Source organism: Homarus americanus, unplaced genomic scaffold, assembly GCF_018991925.1.
Source record: "Homarus americanus isolate GMGI-L3 unplaced genomic scaffold, GMGI_Hamer_2.0 scaffold54443, whole genome shotgun sequence".
Lineage (NCBI taxonomy): Eukaryota > Metazoa > Arthropoda > Malacostraca > Decapoda > Nephropidae > Homarus > Homarus americanus.
The window spans coordinates 7656020-7672518 of NW_024750852.1; the positions used below are offsets into that span (position 1 = coordinate 7656020).

General features: G+C 38.0%; 1 protein-coding gene across 3 annotated transcripts in view; it reads left to right on the forward strand.

The window, feature by feature from the left end:
- The first annotated feature begins 430 nt into the window (after positions 1-430).
- LOC121854270 (formin-like protein 20) overlaps positions 431-16499 on the forward strand; it is a 40641-nt gene continuing 24572 nt past the window's right edge. For all 3 annotated transcript variants that reach the window (XR_006086520.1, XM_042348817.1, XM_042348818.1), the window contains exon 1: positions 431-1304. Coding sequence is in view for 2 of the 3 variants with exons in the window: in XM_042348817.1 (XP_042204751.1) it covers positions 1257-1304 (48 nt within the window). In the remaining variant the exon portion in view is untranslated. The remainder of the gene's footprint in view (positions 1305-16499) is intronic.

The window sequence follows — 16499 nt, forward strand, 5'->3', positions numbered from 1 at the left end:
GTATTCTTGTCCCAAGATCTATCAATACCTATATATTTTTGGGCTATATACCTGGTGTTTATTTATTTTCTCAACTCTTGCTAATGTCGCCACGAATTTCTAATATATCTCTGTAAATCCACATATCTGCCTTTTTTGTGACTTTCTGCACTTATGGTAGATTGTACAATTTCGAAGCTACAAGATATATTTATGTCCGCGAAAGACAACCCGTTGTCACAGTAATCCATCCAGAAAATACGCCAAATTTCAGATAAGGCTCTCTTAAACACATGCAAGTAGGGACAAATGCATCCTGACAAGATTGTCTCGAACAATTTACTATGGCATCGGGAAATTAGCTAGGTAAGCGTAGTTGGTGAACTGTACGGCAACTACAGCCACTCAGACAACCGCCGCAGACTCGCTGCATCGCAGCACTTGGCTAGGAGTTGGTCTGGTCGAACGAGACTAGTCTCCCACTGACAGTCAGAGGGAGGGGACGTATGAACGCTCTCCTGGGACTCGCTCTGTGACGTTCGAAGTTGACCAAACTTTATGAATTATCTTGTGATTTGTTTATCGCTGGAAATTTGTGATGTGATGTACGAGGGAAATTGATGCGACTTCAACGAGTTATAAAAGGACAATTTTTACAAACTTTTTAAGTGTTACGAACTTTCAAGGCTTGAATGACGTCAAGTGGCTCAATAAATGAAAAGTTAAATCATAAAAAAAGCCAATTTGTTCACATAATTGAGCAAGAACAAAAAAAATTCCTTGAAATCTAATCGAAATATTAACCAATAAACTTGAGTTTGTATATTCCTTCCGCTGGAGAATTTTAAGTGAAATATCAAGCCGTCCCTTGACCAGCGCGCAGCGTCGAATTGGTGGAATCTCGGCGTGTGTCAAGTGCCAAGCTGAGCCACATTTGAGCCCAGTTGAGCCCAGGAGACAAATGTGAAGGCTCCGAGGGTCTTACCACACACACGAACATCTCGACTGGCCAAAGGGATCAGAAAGGAGTGTAGTGTGTGTGTAGTGGTGGACTCCTGGCGTCTTTAACAAGTTTGTGGGCAGCTTGTAACGTTTTCAAGCTGTGGGCAAACTGAGGTGTTTACTAGTTTTGGGCAGCTTGAAACGTTGTCAAGCTGTGGTTGGTTTGAAACGTTATCCAGTTGTGGGCGGCTCGAGACCTATTCAAGTTGTGGGCGTGATATTTAGTGGGCGGCTTGGAGAGTGTGGGCATCTCACAGGATGCGTGTTAAAGTGGTATGATCCTCTCGCTGCCCCCTGACACAGCGCTGGAAAATTATGTCCAGGTAAGTCTCCAGGATAGATAATTAACCAATTGTTTTTAGGAAAGATGAATAGGCTATTATCTTTGTTACCAGAGAATGATGCATTAGGCCTATATACGTCACTTCGTAGGCCTATCCTTGAAGTTAGTATACTTAAGATTTAATTTTTAGGTGATACTGAAAGTCGAAACTATAACAGTAACACCGTGTAGGTTTTCTTATCCTACTGGATTTAATATTTTTACCGAGGGAAAACGTTATATAATGGAACTTCCGTTGTTGTATAAACGAATTTTTCATATCGTATCTGATTTAATTTTCTTCGTAACTTTGGAGAAAGAGCATCAAAGTTTAATATTTTTATTCTAAAGAGGCAAGAGTGAGGAACTTCTTTAAAGACATTAAATTATTTACTACTACTACTTCATTAATTCACTAATACATATATTCGTTGTTACAGTAATTAAACTAAAAAGATGATTAGTTCTTTCGTGGTTCATTTGATCATAAAGTTGATAGTGGTGCAGCTATGTGATTCCACGCAGATGAGAAACAAACAAAAATAGTAACTGGAGAAGCAGGAAGCCTTATCAAAAGCATAAAAATACGGCAACATAAGAACTCTTAGTGATTTTTTGGTGTACGAGAACTAGAGGAACAGCTTTTGTCTCAAGAGATCTACGTGGATTTTTTTCCTTCTTGAATGTTAGAATTATAACTGGTATCTTATGTCAGTGGTACGTGTAGGATACCACAAATTATTACTCAGGTCAGGTGATTCGGGATATCTGATACAGGACCTTTCCCCTCCTCTCGCTCCACCTGAGGTCAGGATTAGTCTGAGGTTACATGGCCTTACCTTAATTAATTAACTACCGCCGCACTGGTACGTTGTGTTATGGATACGACATCGCTGTTGGCACTCTTGTGAATACGAAAATCATCATACTTGTCTGTGGTTATCTCCCACCGACAGAGTATTGATTTTAAATTCTAAGTTGAAATACTGTATGTTAATTGTTAAAAAGATAAAAATTACACTTACACTTGTGCAGAATTAAAGTTTATCTAAGCTTAAGAACTTATTAGCACCGTAAATTTTTGGGAGGAAATGAGGTTTGGTTAGGATAGCATTAAGGTGATTAATATTTAGGTGAAATAAGTCGGGGTAGAGATTCTTCAGGTGATCCTGTATGTGTATGTATATATATATGTAGGTTATGTAAGCATGTCCTTTTAATTTTAAGTAACAAGGGTGATTCCTGGGGCAGGAGACACTTGCCTGAGACCTATATTTAAACATTTGACTATATCTTATACAAAGTTTTATGTACTGAGGAAATTACGTGTGCAAGGAGACACTCAATGTCGTGAGATACAAGAAGTAAAAGGTAAGATGCAGCTGTTACCCATGTGTATAAGGTGTTTGAACAGTGCCAGTAACAAGGTGTGGGGTAGCGAGTAGACTGCAGTAGAACACCTAATTTGAAATAACCAGTGATGATAGTTGGGATTTCACCAGAAGGTAGACCATTAGGGTGAGGGGAGGGTGAAGAGGGAGGAACTGAGCGACGGACGTGGAGGGGTGGGAGACTGGAGGTGACAGATGGATCACTGATAAGGCGCATGGCTTTACACTGGATTTTGTCGACGAGGACTCGGGAGGACGGAGGTGCACTTTCCTTAATGGGAGGGCAGGATTCCACGCGAGGACGAACTGTTGTACTGTACTGAGTGAGTACGTGAGGGGTAGAAAGTTCTTTGTAAAGTTTTTATTTTACTGTACTTATCTTCCACAATGTATCCTACTCATATCTGGAGCATTTCCAATAAACAAATCTTAAAAAAATATATTCAAAATTCGTTCTCTAGATTGTAAAAACTACTGTTATAGCGAATTCTTTAAACTTTGGTTCCTGTTTACGTCTTGTAGTGTGAGAAGTGGATTAGTCTTGAACCTCCTGTCTGTCTTAGGTTGGTACCTCTGTGGCAACACTTGTATGGCTAGGCTAGTGTCTCCCTTGACCCCGAGAACTGGATTATTTCGTCAAACAGTATATACTGTATATTTTATTGACTAATTTTGAAGTCTTGTTTTCATTTATGGAAACATTATATACTATATATAGCTACAGTATATGTATCTACATTCATTGAACTTATAAATCCACCTTTTCCTATTATTGATACAATGTAAACAGTTCAATACTTTATTTTCAGAAATAGCTTTGTTAATTTTGTTTTCCTCAACCTTAGCTGAGTTACAAGACTCATCTTGTATTATTATAAAGCAATAAGTATAGCCTCCCAGGTTGGATAAGGTTCATTTCAAGCCGTTAATGATGTGTGTACTCCCTATGTCAGTCCGTGTTAGTAACAGTGTGATGAATCACGACTTGAATCATCCAAGGAAGAAAGATTGAAGGAGTTAGATTCTTAAGCTTTTTATTCTTCGAAAATAAAAACGCCTAAGCCTCATATTAAATGTAGTTTTTATTAATTTTATTAATTACCTCAATAGGCTACCCATCTTTCCTAACCAAACGAAACATTAATGTGTTTTTCGGGCTTGAGGGATGTTTTTACGAGTGAATGTAGCAGCGACTAAGACCAAAATCTTTATTATCTTTGTCTATGTTTTTCTTCTTCATTTTACCTATTCCCAAAGGTTAGGGTTCGGCTTCCTGAATCTGTCTCTGGACACGAGCATCTGTCTTCAGTATTTATTAACGTGTCTTCGATTTTATTTTACCGATACTAAAAAATAAAAATAAAATTATGGTTTATTGTGAATTGGTTTATTATATGACGTCTCGATTTAATACAGTATTAGATATAATTAGCATTTGTTTATTTCTTTGATATAAATGCTGTTTATCTTGTTTTTAATACGCAAATTCACTTGAACTTGTTATTCTGGGTCGTTATTGCACTCGATAAATTACACCGAATGACCAAATGGACAAGATTTAGTTCCGTTTTGTTGACTGTTATGTGTTCCATAAGTTTAAGTGTTGAGGGAAATAAACGAGGAAACGTAAATTAGGTAGCGTAAAAAAATACGTAAAAATGTAAATGGATCGATCACCTGGAAATTCCTCGCCCCCAGTTTATTTCACCTGAAGATAACCACCCTGTCGCTACCTGGGGAAGTTTAATTGGTTTAGGTTAGGTTAAGTTAGGTTACGGTGGTTAATCATCAGGTGAAATTAGCAAGAAAAGGAACAAGGAAAAAAGAAGGTAAAAAAAAAAAGAAACGAGGAAGATTAGAATAGAAAAAAAAGGAATCGAGAGACGAAAAAAGAAAATGTTTTGTGAAGGTTAGAAATTAAAATAAAACAGGAAGAAAACTGCTGAGAAAAAAAATGTAGAAAGACCAAATAAAAGATAATCAAAACATGGAACAAACACTGTCCTACATTCGGCTCAGCTTGAACTAAAACACTGGGAGACTAAAAAAAAAAAAAAAACCGCGCGAGGCAGTCTTTAATCTCAGCTCCTCTTGGTAATACTAACAGCATAGGAGTCTGGGTCTTGTCCAGTTCGCGCTGTGAGGATGTAGGGCTGCCGGTAAGGTAGTCCATAACTCAGCCAACGCACCGTTAAAATAGTAAGAGTCAGTCAGGTCAGCATCTCGTGATTCAAATAATTTAGTGAGAAATGACAAATGGCTGCACTAGAGGGAGGTTGTAGGGAGGAGGGAAGGGCACACATCATTAGCCTGTAAGACATACAAACGATTGACTGATATAAAATTATTATGATACACAGATTAAAGTTCTTTATTCTGATCAAAACTATAATTTGGCTGCTACTGATATTTGCCCTTTGGATCACGTGAAGATTAGACACCCCCAACTTATTTCATCTGAAGATTAAACACTAATATTAATCTAACCTAACACCCCTCTCCCCTTCCCTAGTAGCTTAAGGGTGTTTAATCAATTAAATAAGCTGGGGTGCTTAATCTTCACGTAATCCTTGACTTGTTTATTTTACAATCACGATAATTCCAGTATGTGAAGGCAAACAAAACACTGCAGAAAATGATGTAAAATGAAAGGACTCATCATCAAACTTCTGGCTGTTAATTGGTTATCATGCTGTAAAGGCGAGGAGTGACTTTGTTGTTGTAGGAGGTAAATGAAGACAGGAGGCTGGTGTGTGTGATGTGCAAGGACTTTATTATTCCACTTAATTGAACCTGGCCAAGGATAAAAAGTTCAGAGTTAAAGAGTTCGCGCGTACCATATGTTGTTATAACCAATTGTGTTTATATTTTATTAATTGATTATAATTATTTGTGTGGGTCATGAGGCTACACTTTGTTATATCAGTTAACGGTATGGGGGGGGGGGTTGGTTACAGTATATTATTATGAATTATACACAAGTCTTACCATTGATTTTAGCTTCAACTTATAAGAAAAATATTCCGGTTCAAGAGTGTGTATGTTCGTATCCCACTCAGCCAAAGTTTTAATCAAATTTCTTCAGAAACTTCATTTGCTTTTTACTGTTTAGTTTTGTTCGGTTCCTTGTGTTATGTGTTTGAGTTTCATCCTGATAAAAGATAAATATGTCATTATTTTTAATTCCATAAGCGTACAGTGTATCATCATTATGTATCTGTTATACCAATACAAAAGCAGTACGATTATAGGAGAAGAAACCTCATTATTTATACTCGAGACATGAACGGTTATTATTGATAATTGCTTGGTCACCTAAATTCTAACGTGTACATTTAAGCTGATGATTGATATGGATAAACTAATATTTGTAATGGGATTATTATTTCTCAGGATTGATATTTTTGTTCTCATAAGAATATTTGTTTTAACTTGTATTACAGTTACTTTTTGGACACACACACGCGTAAAGTAATTTTTTTTTTCATGGAATGTTGGTGAGGGCGAGATTATACCTCACCAGGTAATGATAAATACTTGGGTGAAACAGGGTAGAATAGTCGTGTTGGTTAGACTTGATTAGACGTTTCATAATAACCAGTAATTTTAAACGGTTCAGTGCCCATAATTTATGCCTTGTTATCTATACATAATATATAATTTTGTTTTCTTATTATGGGAAGTATATTGTAGTTGTAATGGGCTGGGGGTACAGAGGTGATTACTGTGATTTATGTATTATGCCCAGTTTATTGAAGTTTAGTCAGTTCTTCCTGGCAGGCACACATGGTCTACAACTAAATCCCTTCGTTATGAGACTGTGTGAGTTTACTTTGAAAGTGGAGGAAGTTTTAACGTAGCCTAATCTTGTTTTTGTCCAAACGTAGTCATGTTATGTAAACGCGGGTATTAACGTTTGAAGTTCTAAGATAGTTTAATATTTTTTTATTGTCTACGTTTTTGTGTGTACAGTGGCTCCTTACGACACAAAGGTAAGCCCACATGGAATTATATAACTACAGTACCACACTTATCAGTTACTGGAAATTCTCGCCATTTTCCCACAACAAAATATAATAGTACTCGACAAACCTGTGGCGTAAGAGTACATTGGTCGGTACTGTGTTTAAGAAAGACAACTATGATGTGAGTTCTCTGAAGATTAAAAGGTACTTGAATCCTCTGCTTATAGAAATGTAGGTTACCCCTTTTTCTTCGCAAGATAAAGTAGGTTGCATTAATCCGAACAGATCAAAGCCTGGCAGCATGTAAAGTTAGCATGGGAGTGTCTCGTCAGGAAGGGACCAGTCAAAACAATCACCAGACGGGGGTAAATATTCTAGTTATTTCCACTATTCACTTGTTTCAGGAGAGTTTGCATTGTTTTTATTATCATGGTTGAAGAATAAAATGCATTTGGAACTGGTGTTACAACAAAAAACAACTACTCGTGTGCTACAGCTGCTAATTTAGTATCTGGTGCTCTTAGTGTTTCTCCCACCAAGCCCCTAATGTCTTTCTTTCGTGAAACAGACGCCTTATATAAACAACTCTCGCTTCCTACTTACAACCCCCAAGAGCTGAGCACCTCCTTCACATACTTTTGGGTCGCTATTGCTAATGGTGATCCTCAGTTATTTATCAGAGAAAAGTAATATTAAGGATATGAAGTTTCGAGATGGTGGCCAGATTACCGGTGTTCAGGTCTCTTCAGAACGAGGTCATAGGGTACAGAGCCCCCCCACCGCCCCAGGTCTCATAAATTTAACCAAGAAACGATCCCTATCCCTTCTCAGTATGCTTCTACGGCCTTTAGTTTTTGCTGACGAATAATAATAATAAAAATAACATAGTATAACATAATTTAACAAGACGGGATTTTTCATTTGAGGATTTTCATACCCGAAGACTTAACCTGAGTTACATTAAGTCTTTACTCGGACCCTTGGCAGAAAGAATATTTCACCATAACTTATTTTCCTCTTATCACAGTGTTGCATGAATCTTAATATATGTAACAGTGATAAACTTCCTCGGCAGTTCAGACGAAGTATGGTCTATAACTGCCATCCGTTCCCTTCTCATAAATTGGTCACCTCCCAGCCCTCTAATGATGATGGCTCCCAATTTGGTCGAGTTTCCACCCCTTTCTACTTCATATTTTTCAACTTCTCATTTTTTTTCGAAAAAGTTTGCCTCTGCCACTTTAATGGAAATATTGCTGATATTATCATCACCAGACAAGCTGTCGATTACTATGACTGTTGAGAATTGTGGAGGTGGTGGGTGGCAAGTGGGCCTGCGATGGCTGCCCGTGCCCATGTAACTGTCCACAATTACCTGAAAATTGATGAGAGAAGCAGCCAGCGACAGACGTCCCCAGTGTGTCTGGCTGTGTGCCAGAGGATGGGGTGTAGCGCTCACCTGATCACTCAGTTGATGAACTACACAAATTCGAATTATTAAGTAGCAATTGTTATATTGATTCAGACTAGTTTCGATGTGTTAAAGCAATGTGCCATCCGAAAATAAATCATTTGTAATAGCTAAGCTCGCAACGCGATATTTGTTTTTGGGTAAATAACATTAATTTGTAATACTGTAGTCACTGTAACCTACATATTTGACGCTTCCAGAAACTACCAGTCTCTGGGGCGGTGACCACATGTAATCTATCCCCAAACGTCCCGACCACTGAACACACACACACACACACACACACAAAACACCAATAGCTGAAAAGAGGTCCACAAGAATGCATAAAAAGGAGTTTCTTTATTAAGTTTACTGCATTACGAATATAATCACAAAAATTAAATAGTTAAAAACACGAACAAATTAATAATGGCGATGAACAGTAGTAATGTAAATGATAATGGTGGAGTACAGTATATAGGTACACCAGCAGGGGGTAGACCAGCAAGTGCAGACGTGGGTTCAGAAAACAAGGCTGACACTAAACTTGGTCACAAGCCAAGTTCACCCAAATTCGGAAGAAAAAAATCCCTCGCGTGAAAAATCATTATCAGCCTGGTTAAGAGAGACGAGCATTAGGACTGACTAAAACGTACCGTAGCTCTCAAAACCACGAAGCAGAGAGAGAGAGAGAGAGAGAGAGAGAGAGAGAGAGAGAGAGCTCCTCGACCCCCACCACGGTAGAGTTGAATGATAATGTGATAAGTTGGTTCTGGCATAGTGAAATAGACCAGAATTGATAAGCGGTTGAAGTTCTACTTAAATTCGTCTCTACAATTTCACGCCATTAAATAAAGATACATAACACTAAAATTCTGTGAAGGTTACCCCCCCAAAAGGTCAAAATTTGTGGGAGGTTTGCACGTTGAGGATGAATATATTATCATGTATTATTAAAATTTAGTGTTAAGAGCTGCTTGAAAAGACTGTGTTTTTACAGTGGCTTGATGCATGTTAGCAGAGAAGCAGAGCGAAAGACAGGAACTATTTTAACAAGCAATTTAGTGGTGCAATTAGCGCTCGGCCCCAGTTACCGTATTGAACGTAATTAAGTAAGGGTCGCATTGCCAGATGCCACGTAGTTTGACACACGTCTGTTAGTACTGCGTATTTAAGAGTAGTTATTGATCTGCCATCAGTCATGGTTGATGGGTGAGAGAAGACTGCCATTTAGTGTCCCCATATGTAAAAATTACAAACGAGTAAGGTTAATTAACATGATAGACGGTACTGAACGTAAGTCAACTTTAATATCGCCTCCAGGACATGATATATTTGATTATTTCTTTTCGAGCATACCCTCAAATCATAAACGAACTAACTTGTGCAGAGATTTTTGAATTACTCGTACCATCAACAAATAAATGGTTTTTATTCTTTTTGCAGTGTTAAGTTGCTGATAATTGTGATTTTTTTTTACTGTTTAGAGGGGAGAATTTTTCGCTTGCTCGAGGCAGCTAAGAGCCCCCGGTTAAGGCTTCGCAACCACAAGGCGGTTTTAAATTGTGGTCTCGTACCCTTTGACTGAGGCCTGGATCGTCTGATAAACTTTTACGGGATCCATCAATCTTTCAACTTCTCAAGACCGGGGCTTCAATTTAAGCAACAATTCGATTTCATTTTCCCTGACAGTCTAACCTCCCATCAATCGTTAAAATTACAGCCTGTGAAAGTAAAGGGACGGCTAAAAAATTAGTAATACGATATTTGTAACCACTGAGTAAATCTTGAAAGAATAAAGTATCAATATAAATGAGAAAAAATGATTGGGGTTATAAAATATTGGAACAACAATATCACTGCGCATGCGTCAGGGCTCAAGTTACGGATCAAGCATGTCATATTACGCATTACATTATGATTACTCACGTTTTTAGCCCGACTCTACGAACTATATCCTAGCGAGGGTTTTAGTTTACACGCATGCGCAGTACCACACGTAATTATGCAAGTGCACGATCTAGGCTGGACCAGTCTCGTGTCCCGACCTCCAACCACCCAAGGTAAATCAAGTTACAAAAGCACCCGGATATATAGTCAACTACGCTGGTGTTTTAGGTAATTTGACTACGGTTAATGACGTTATTGCAGCCACTGTGTTTAGTATAATTTAACCAAAATATATCAGGTTGCAGCATCGTCAGTATAAACACGATGGTAGGGTACGTTTGCACTTAGTATAATGTAACGTGGAGTAAGTTTGTTATATATACAGTAAACTAAACTAACCCACAGCCAGTCAATATATACCTGACCTCTGGAATCAATCGGGCGTAACGTGCCTCACCTTACCAAAAGTCAAACACAGTCGAATTCATTTACAGGAACTCAATCAGCCTTAACATTTTTTTTTCAGGGTATGGAAGCCTTCGGTGCTCAGCTGCAACTGACGTAATAAATAACGAAAGAGAGTTGTTATCTTGATACTCATCCAAAGTTTACAGTGCCCAAAACTGTCAAACTCTGGATAAGCCAGCAACGTCCATTTCCCAGAATGACGCTGTTTTGAACCGCCCGGGCTAGGCTATGGAAGTTATACGACCCACTTATTTTGAAATTGATTTTAAAGTAAGGTGATTTTTCCCCAATGCAGCTTGTTAAAGGTATTGGATAAAGCGACTATGTTGAGGACAGTGCAATTACACAAGTGTTTGACTTTTTTAATAATTCATTCATATATTTTTTTCTGTAATTTTATGTAAAATAATACCGGTATTTATTTCTGGACAACTACAAATATTCAGAGAGGATCATCACTCACTAAGCTACGGACTTTTATTGATATCACAAACTTGGTGCAGTTCCAGAGTGCTGATGGTGTTTCATGGTGCATTTTAAAGTGAATACATCTGCTGGGAGTGATTCACCGAAGAGTGAAGACGAGATGGGTGTTAGGGGGGGGATGTGTGTCAGGGTGCCTTACTGGCCGAGTTGCGTTTAGTTTGCCATCCCGCTTTTCTGACTGACGCGACTGGTGGACGTTTTTCGTACATAAGGGACATTTCTTGGAGTGTGACGTATCGAAATGAAAGACTTTATTCTTCACCATTCCTATTTCATAAGGTTGTCGAATTGAAAGTTGTGGCCGTTGCAAGAGATGGTAAAGTTGTTCCATGTAAGACATTAAGATGATGATACTACTACTACTACTACTACTACTACTACTACTACTACTACTACTACTACTACTACTACTACTACTAATAATAATAATAATAATAATAATAATAATAATGATGATACTGTACAAAATAGTCATCACCCAAAGCGTCTAAACCTTTACACCGTACGTACAGTATTGGGCGGGACAAGTAGATAAAACACACATGGTTACACTGACATTTCCAAGCCGTAATGACCTTTGAAGTTTATGGCCAGCAAATCTAATACAACAGCTGACATTTCGATATATTCATCGACTTTATTTTTATATTATTATCACCCCCAATAAGTATATATTAAACTCGCTCACCTAGTACCCAGTTACTCGCTATGTATATAATATATATTTCAACGCACATATTTCCCCAGATATTACACGCTTTAGCACAAACAACAGCTTCAACACATATATCGCGTTATCAGTGCCTATATCAGCCCAGCCATTACACATTTCAATACACGGTAAAACATTTCAGTACAGTATATTGCAGTAGGCTTTTTAAAATTTCTACACTTTAGCACATGTTACCTGTTACAGTACATAAGACATTTAAAAAAAAGTACATACTACAGTACACTTTTAGTACTTATACATTACAGCATATAGTACACATTTTCAACATAAACACCATATCTACAGACATTCTTTGGTAGTCACCCCGAAATACAATACAGGAATATGAAGTTACTCGTGCGGGCCAGAGAAGCGGGTCTCGGCTGTTTTAAAGACGAATCCATTTCCGAAGAGTGTTAGTTGGAGGGACTGGAGGGTAGGGGTTGGGGGTGAGGAGGGGAGAATGGGCTGGATGAAGGTAAGTATGGGCTGGAGGGGAGGGAAGGAAGTATGGACTGGATGGGGGAAGGTACGGGCTAGGTTCAGGAGGAAGGTTTTAGCTGGAGGTAGGGGTCGAATTTCTTACTTTCGTATTGGATTTTTTTTATTTTGTTTACACAGAACTATTGGGAAGTGTGAATAAATTATTTGATACGGTAAAACTGTATTTAGTTTTACTTCTCTACCTTAGACTATTAATTCGCACGGAATTAAAAATTATATATTTGTTATTTAAGCTGGTATCGAAAAAAATAGCGTTGTTACTGAAGAAGCTGGTATCTAAAACAGAAAAAAGTTTTGAATTTGCTATGACAGAATAAACAAACAGTAGCCAGTTAGTTGTTTACGTATTGTCGATGTTTGGGACCACGGCATTAAAAATCATCGGGGGGGTCTCACAAACCAAACTCCCTCACCCAACTGAATTAAATCTAACCTAACCTAATTAAAAAGTAACCTCAGATGTTTAGATTAAGTTTGTTACGTTACTGTAGTTTTGGTTCTTGTCATCTTTAATAAATGGTTTAATGCCGTACCGTAATGCTCTCAAGTCACCATTGTCAACAGATTAACTGGGCACTTCTGTTCGTCGATATAATTTAATATGATTCTCATTTAAAATTAAAATAAGGGTGGCACAAATAACTATTAAAGGGTCAAGTACGACTTAAAATTCTCATTGTTTATTTCTCTTAAGTTATCAAAGCTGAATACAAATTTACTTCACGGAAATATGAAAAACTTATAACTTAATGAAGCTTGTAATCTCGAGTCACTGTATGTACAAATCGTCATCTTTTTTTTTAACTCAAAATCCCTCGAGTCGCCGGTTATTCATTTCCCCTTTAGTTTAAAATCGCTGGAAGCTGCCCAATTCCAACCTAAAAAAAATATTGAATTAGTTATGTTCGTAACTGCCAGCGTTAAATTTAAAATACTCCAATATTTCCATTTTTTCCAATCCCAAATCCATCAAAATTCTGACGGAGAAAATGAGAGAAAAGGCGGCGAAGACGTGGAAATGGGTCAGCTGGGGGAAAAACAGCGGTGCTCAAGAAAGCGGAAATTTTATATTTTTGGAGGACTGGTAAGATATTAGGCTTTTAGTGAAGGTTTTGAGGATATTCTTTTAGGTAATGTGTGTGGGAATGTTTTTATGGCGGGTTGTTTTTTGTTGTTCTCTGAGGGGCTGTGATGACTTTGCCGAATGACCTTACTGGTTATTATTATTATTATTAGTCTATGTTGTGGACTTGTAGTGTTGGTATTATTATTACTGTTACTACTTTTATTATCATGGCTTCACTGCAAAAAAACAAAAAACAAAAAAAACTATCAATCTCAGTCATCTTGTGTTTGCAAATTTTGATAAAGGTACGAATTCCTGTAACACACACACACACACACACACACACACACACACACACACACACACACACTATGGTCCCAGAACCCTTATACAGTTCATCTTCATTGTTGAGCTGTAAAGATGACTCGAGAGGCCAATACGGAATAGGTAGTGTTGCTAATATCTCTTGTTACCCACGCACTGTTTACTTCCCCATTCACCTCTCACTCCCCCTGTGCTGCTCAAATTAGCTTCGGAAAATAATCGTCATGCATTGTGTTCTTCAGCAATTTATTTTCCTGTTTATTCTACCCGTATTAGTTAGGATTTTTTTTAATAAATTTTTATGTATGAGCATTACTAAAATCTATCATGTTTAATGCGTGGGTATAAAGTTTCAGTATTAATTTCAGCTTGTTTTGTTAGTGCAGCTGAAATGGTACGGAGTTTACCTTTGAACTTTGTACGATTTTTTTTTTTTGGCCATTTGAGATACTATTTTTGACAGACGTACACTTCTTGTTTTAATCGAAAATATATTGGGATTGTTCCGCAGGGTAATTGGTTGTCATTGTTTGTTACTGGCTGTAAATGGTGGAGGGTATGGTGGATGGGTTATATGGTGGGAGGCTGGTGTATCGTGGTTAAGGTGGAGGTCAGCATTGAACGAGAATTTATTTGGTGATAGGAAGCAGTTGTTTGGCTGATTCTTGATATGAATAGGATACAACGTTCACCTCCTATTCTAAAGACCACTGGTGTGATCCCGGGGAACTCCAAGTCCACCCAGCTGTAAATGGGTACCGTACCTTACTTTGGTGGTGGGAGATGAAGGAGGTCGAGTGTAGCCTCCTTGTATCCACGCTGTTAGGCCTATAGGACCAACTTTCACCCTTTATGTGTACAAAAAGATGACATGTACAGTGATCCCCAGTTGTATTTTTAGGTACTATTGCATTTTAAAAATTTTGTTTCAGAAGGAGCTACTGTTTCTGAATTAATAAATGCAATGGAATGTTTACAAAGTGGAGGCTTGAGTAGGCACTCAGCGTTGGTTTGTTCGCTGGGGTTCGCCATCAGGTGGTCGACATGGCTCTCAGGAAGCAATTCTCCTGGTTTGTGTGGGTAATGAAGTGAGAGTGGAGGAGCGTGTGGCTGAGGTGAGGGACAAACTTCACTCTGTGTTGGGTTGTGCCACACGCCATCCACGGACTTACACAACCTGCTGAGATATAAATGACGGACCTAATCACGCCTAACCTAACCCTAATTTAACTTTTCTAGCCTAAATTTGCCTGAATTTATCGACATACAAGTTAACGTTACTTATACTAAAGCTAATTTAATAATGCAACTTAACTAGACCCATACGTGTACTAATGTTGCTTAACTAAACTAAATCTTTACTAACTGTACCTAATTCAGATATTGAGCTGGAGTCACGTCATTATAACTGGCCTAAGTTAACTAGACTTATCCTAACTTTAATTAACCTGACTACACCTAAATTTAAACAGACTTAACCAACTAGACCTATATTAACCTAATCGTATCTAACTAGACAAACCAACTTAACCAAACTTAACGAGTACCAAATCTAACAGGTACTCTAACACAATGAAACCCAACCTAAACATTTCAAATATTCTCTGTTAACTTGACTTGGAAATAGATGTTTGTAACGTCTGTAACGCCGCCAAATAATCTGACCTGACTCGCTAAAAAATAATGTTTCTGTAACCTGTCTGAATCCGTATCAACAATCCGACTTGACTATAAAAACCCCCTCCAGATATTTATATAACCCTCAAGTCCCTACCAGCAATAATCCTATCTAACCCATAATACTGTACTCAGGTGTTTGTTTATATGTGCCATGATGTTGAGTCATATATGGATATTGAGTTGACTTTACAGAACTAACACCTTAAATACCTGACTGAATCATTCCATTTAAATTCATATCGTAAAGTCATAAATACAGACATACATCTAATTTATTTATATGTACAAATATTCGCAGTTGAAAATATATACTGTATATATCCGAACGGAACGCCTAGTCAATGTAGGGAAACAGAATTACTGTAATCTCCTTCCCCCGCAAAAAAAAAAAAAAAAAAAAACACAGGCGGGTGAGCCAGCAACAGCGACTACAGGGCCAGCAATAATTTACCAGTTTAATATCTCTGTTATCATACCGGGCGTGGGGTGTGTCCGGGGCGTGGGGTGTGTCCGTGGGGTGTATCTGTGGCTTAGGGTGTGTCCGTGGTGCGTGTTAAAACAACAATCGGAAACCATCATGAGGACGGCCATATACCACCAACCTACTTGATTACTTTCGCTATGTTGCGTGGGAACTTCATTTGTTTTCTTGGATAAAAAAAAAACAATTACCGGCACCTGGGCATAAATATCAAGGTTAAAAAAGTCTTAGGATAAATATATATACTTATGAAATTTTGTTTTATACTGTATTATATTTACCCTTTTGTATGAAGTTGATGGCGTTCTTGGACTAGGCAGTTCTTGGCCTAGTGATTATGTTTACCATCGGTTCTATACCTGCACTGCACTGTCTATGTATGGACGTGTGTGGACATTTTACTTCAGAAATTTTTGTTTTGCGTAAAATGAGTAAAGGAATCGTTGTTTCTTCTAAGTGATGACGTCATCGTCTTCATAAGGGTAAACTGTACTGTATTTAACTTAGATCGAACACAGCATCCCATAACCTACGTCATTTCTTCCTGGTTAAACATTGTGTTGAGATGGTAAAGATCGATTGGGCCATTAATCAGCCTAGACGAAAGGAACAAAAATAAAGGAAAAAGAATAATTTATTTGCACGTGAGGAAGTTTAGTGTCCCTTAGTCTGATAGTTGCTGTTGATTAGGGAATAGCTTCAAGACGTTATTGGCTCTTCACTCGGGTATTATTTTCGACAGTGAACTTATTCGGATCCAGTCAATGGAGTCGGCGGTG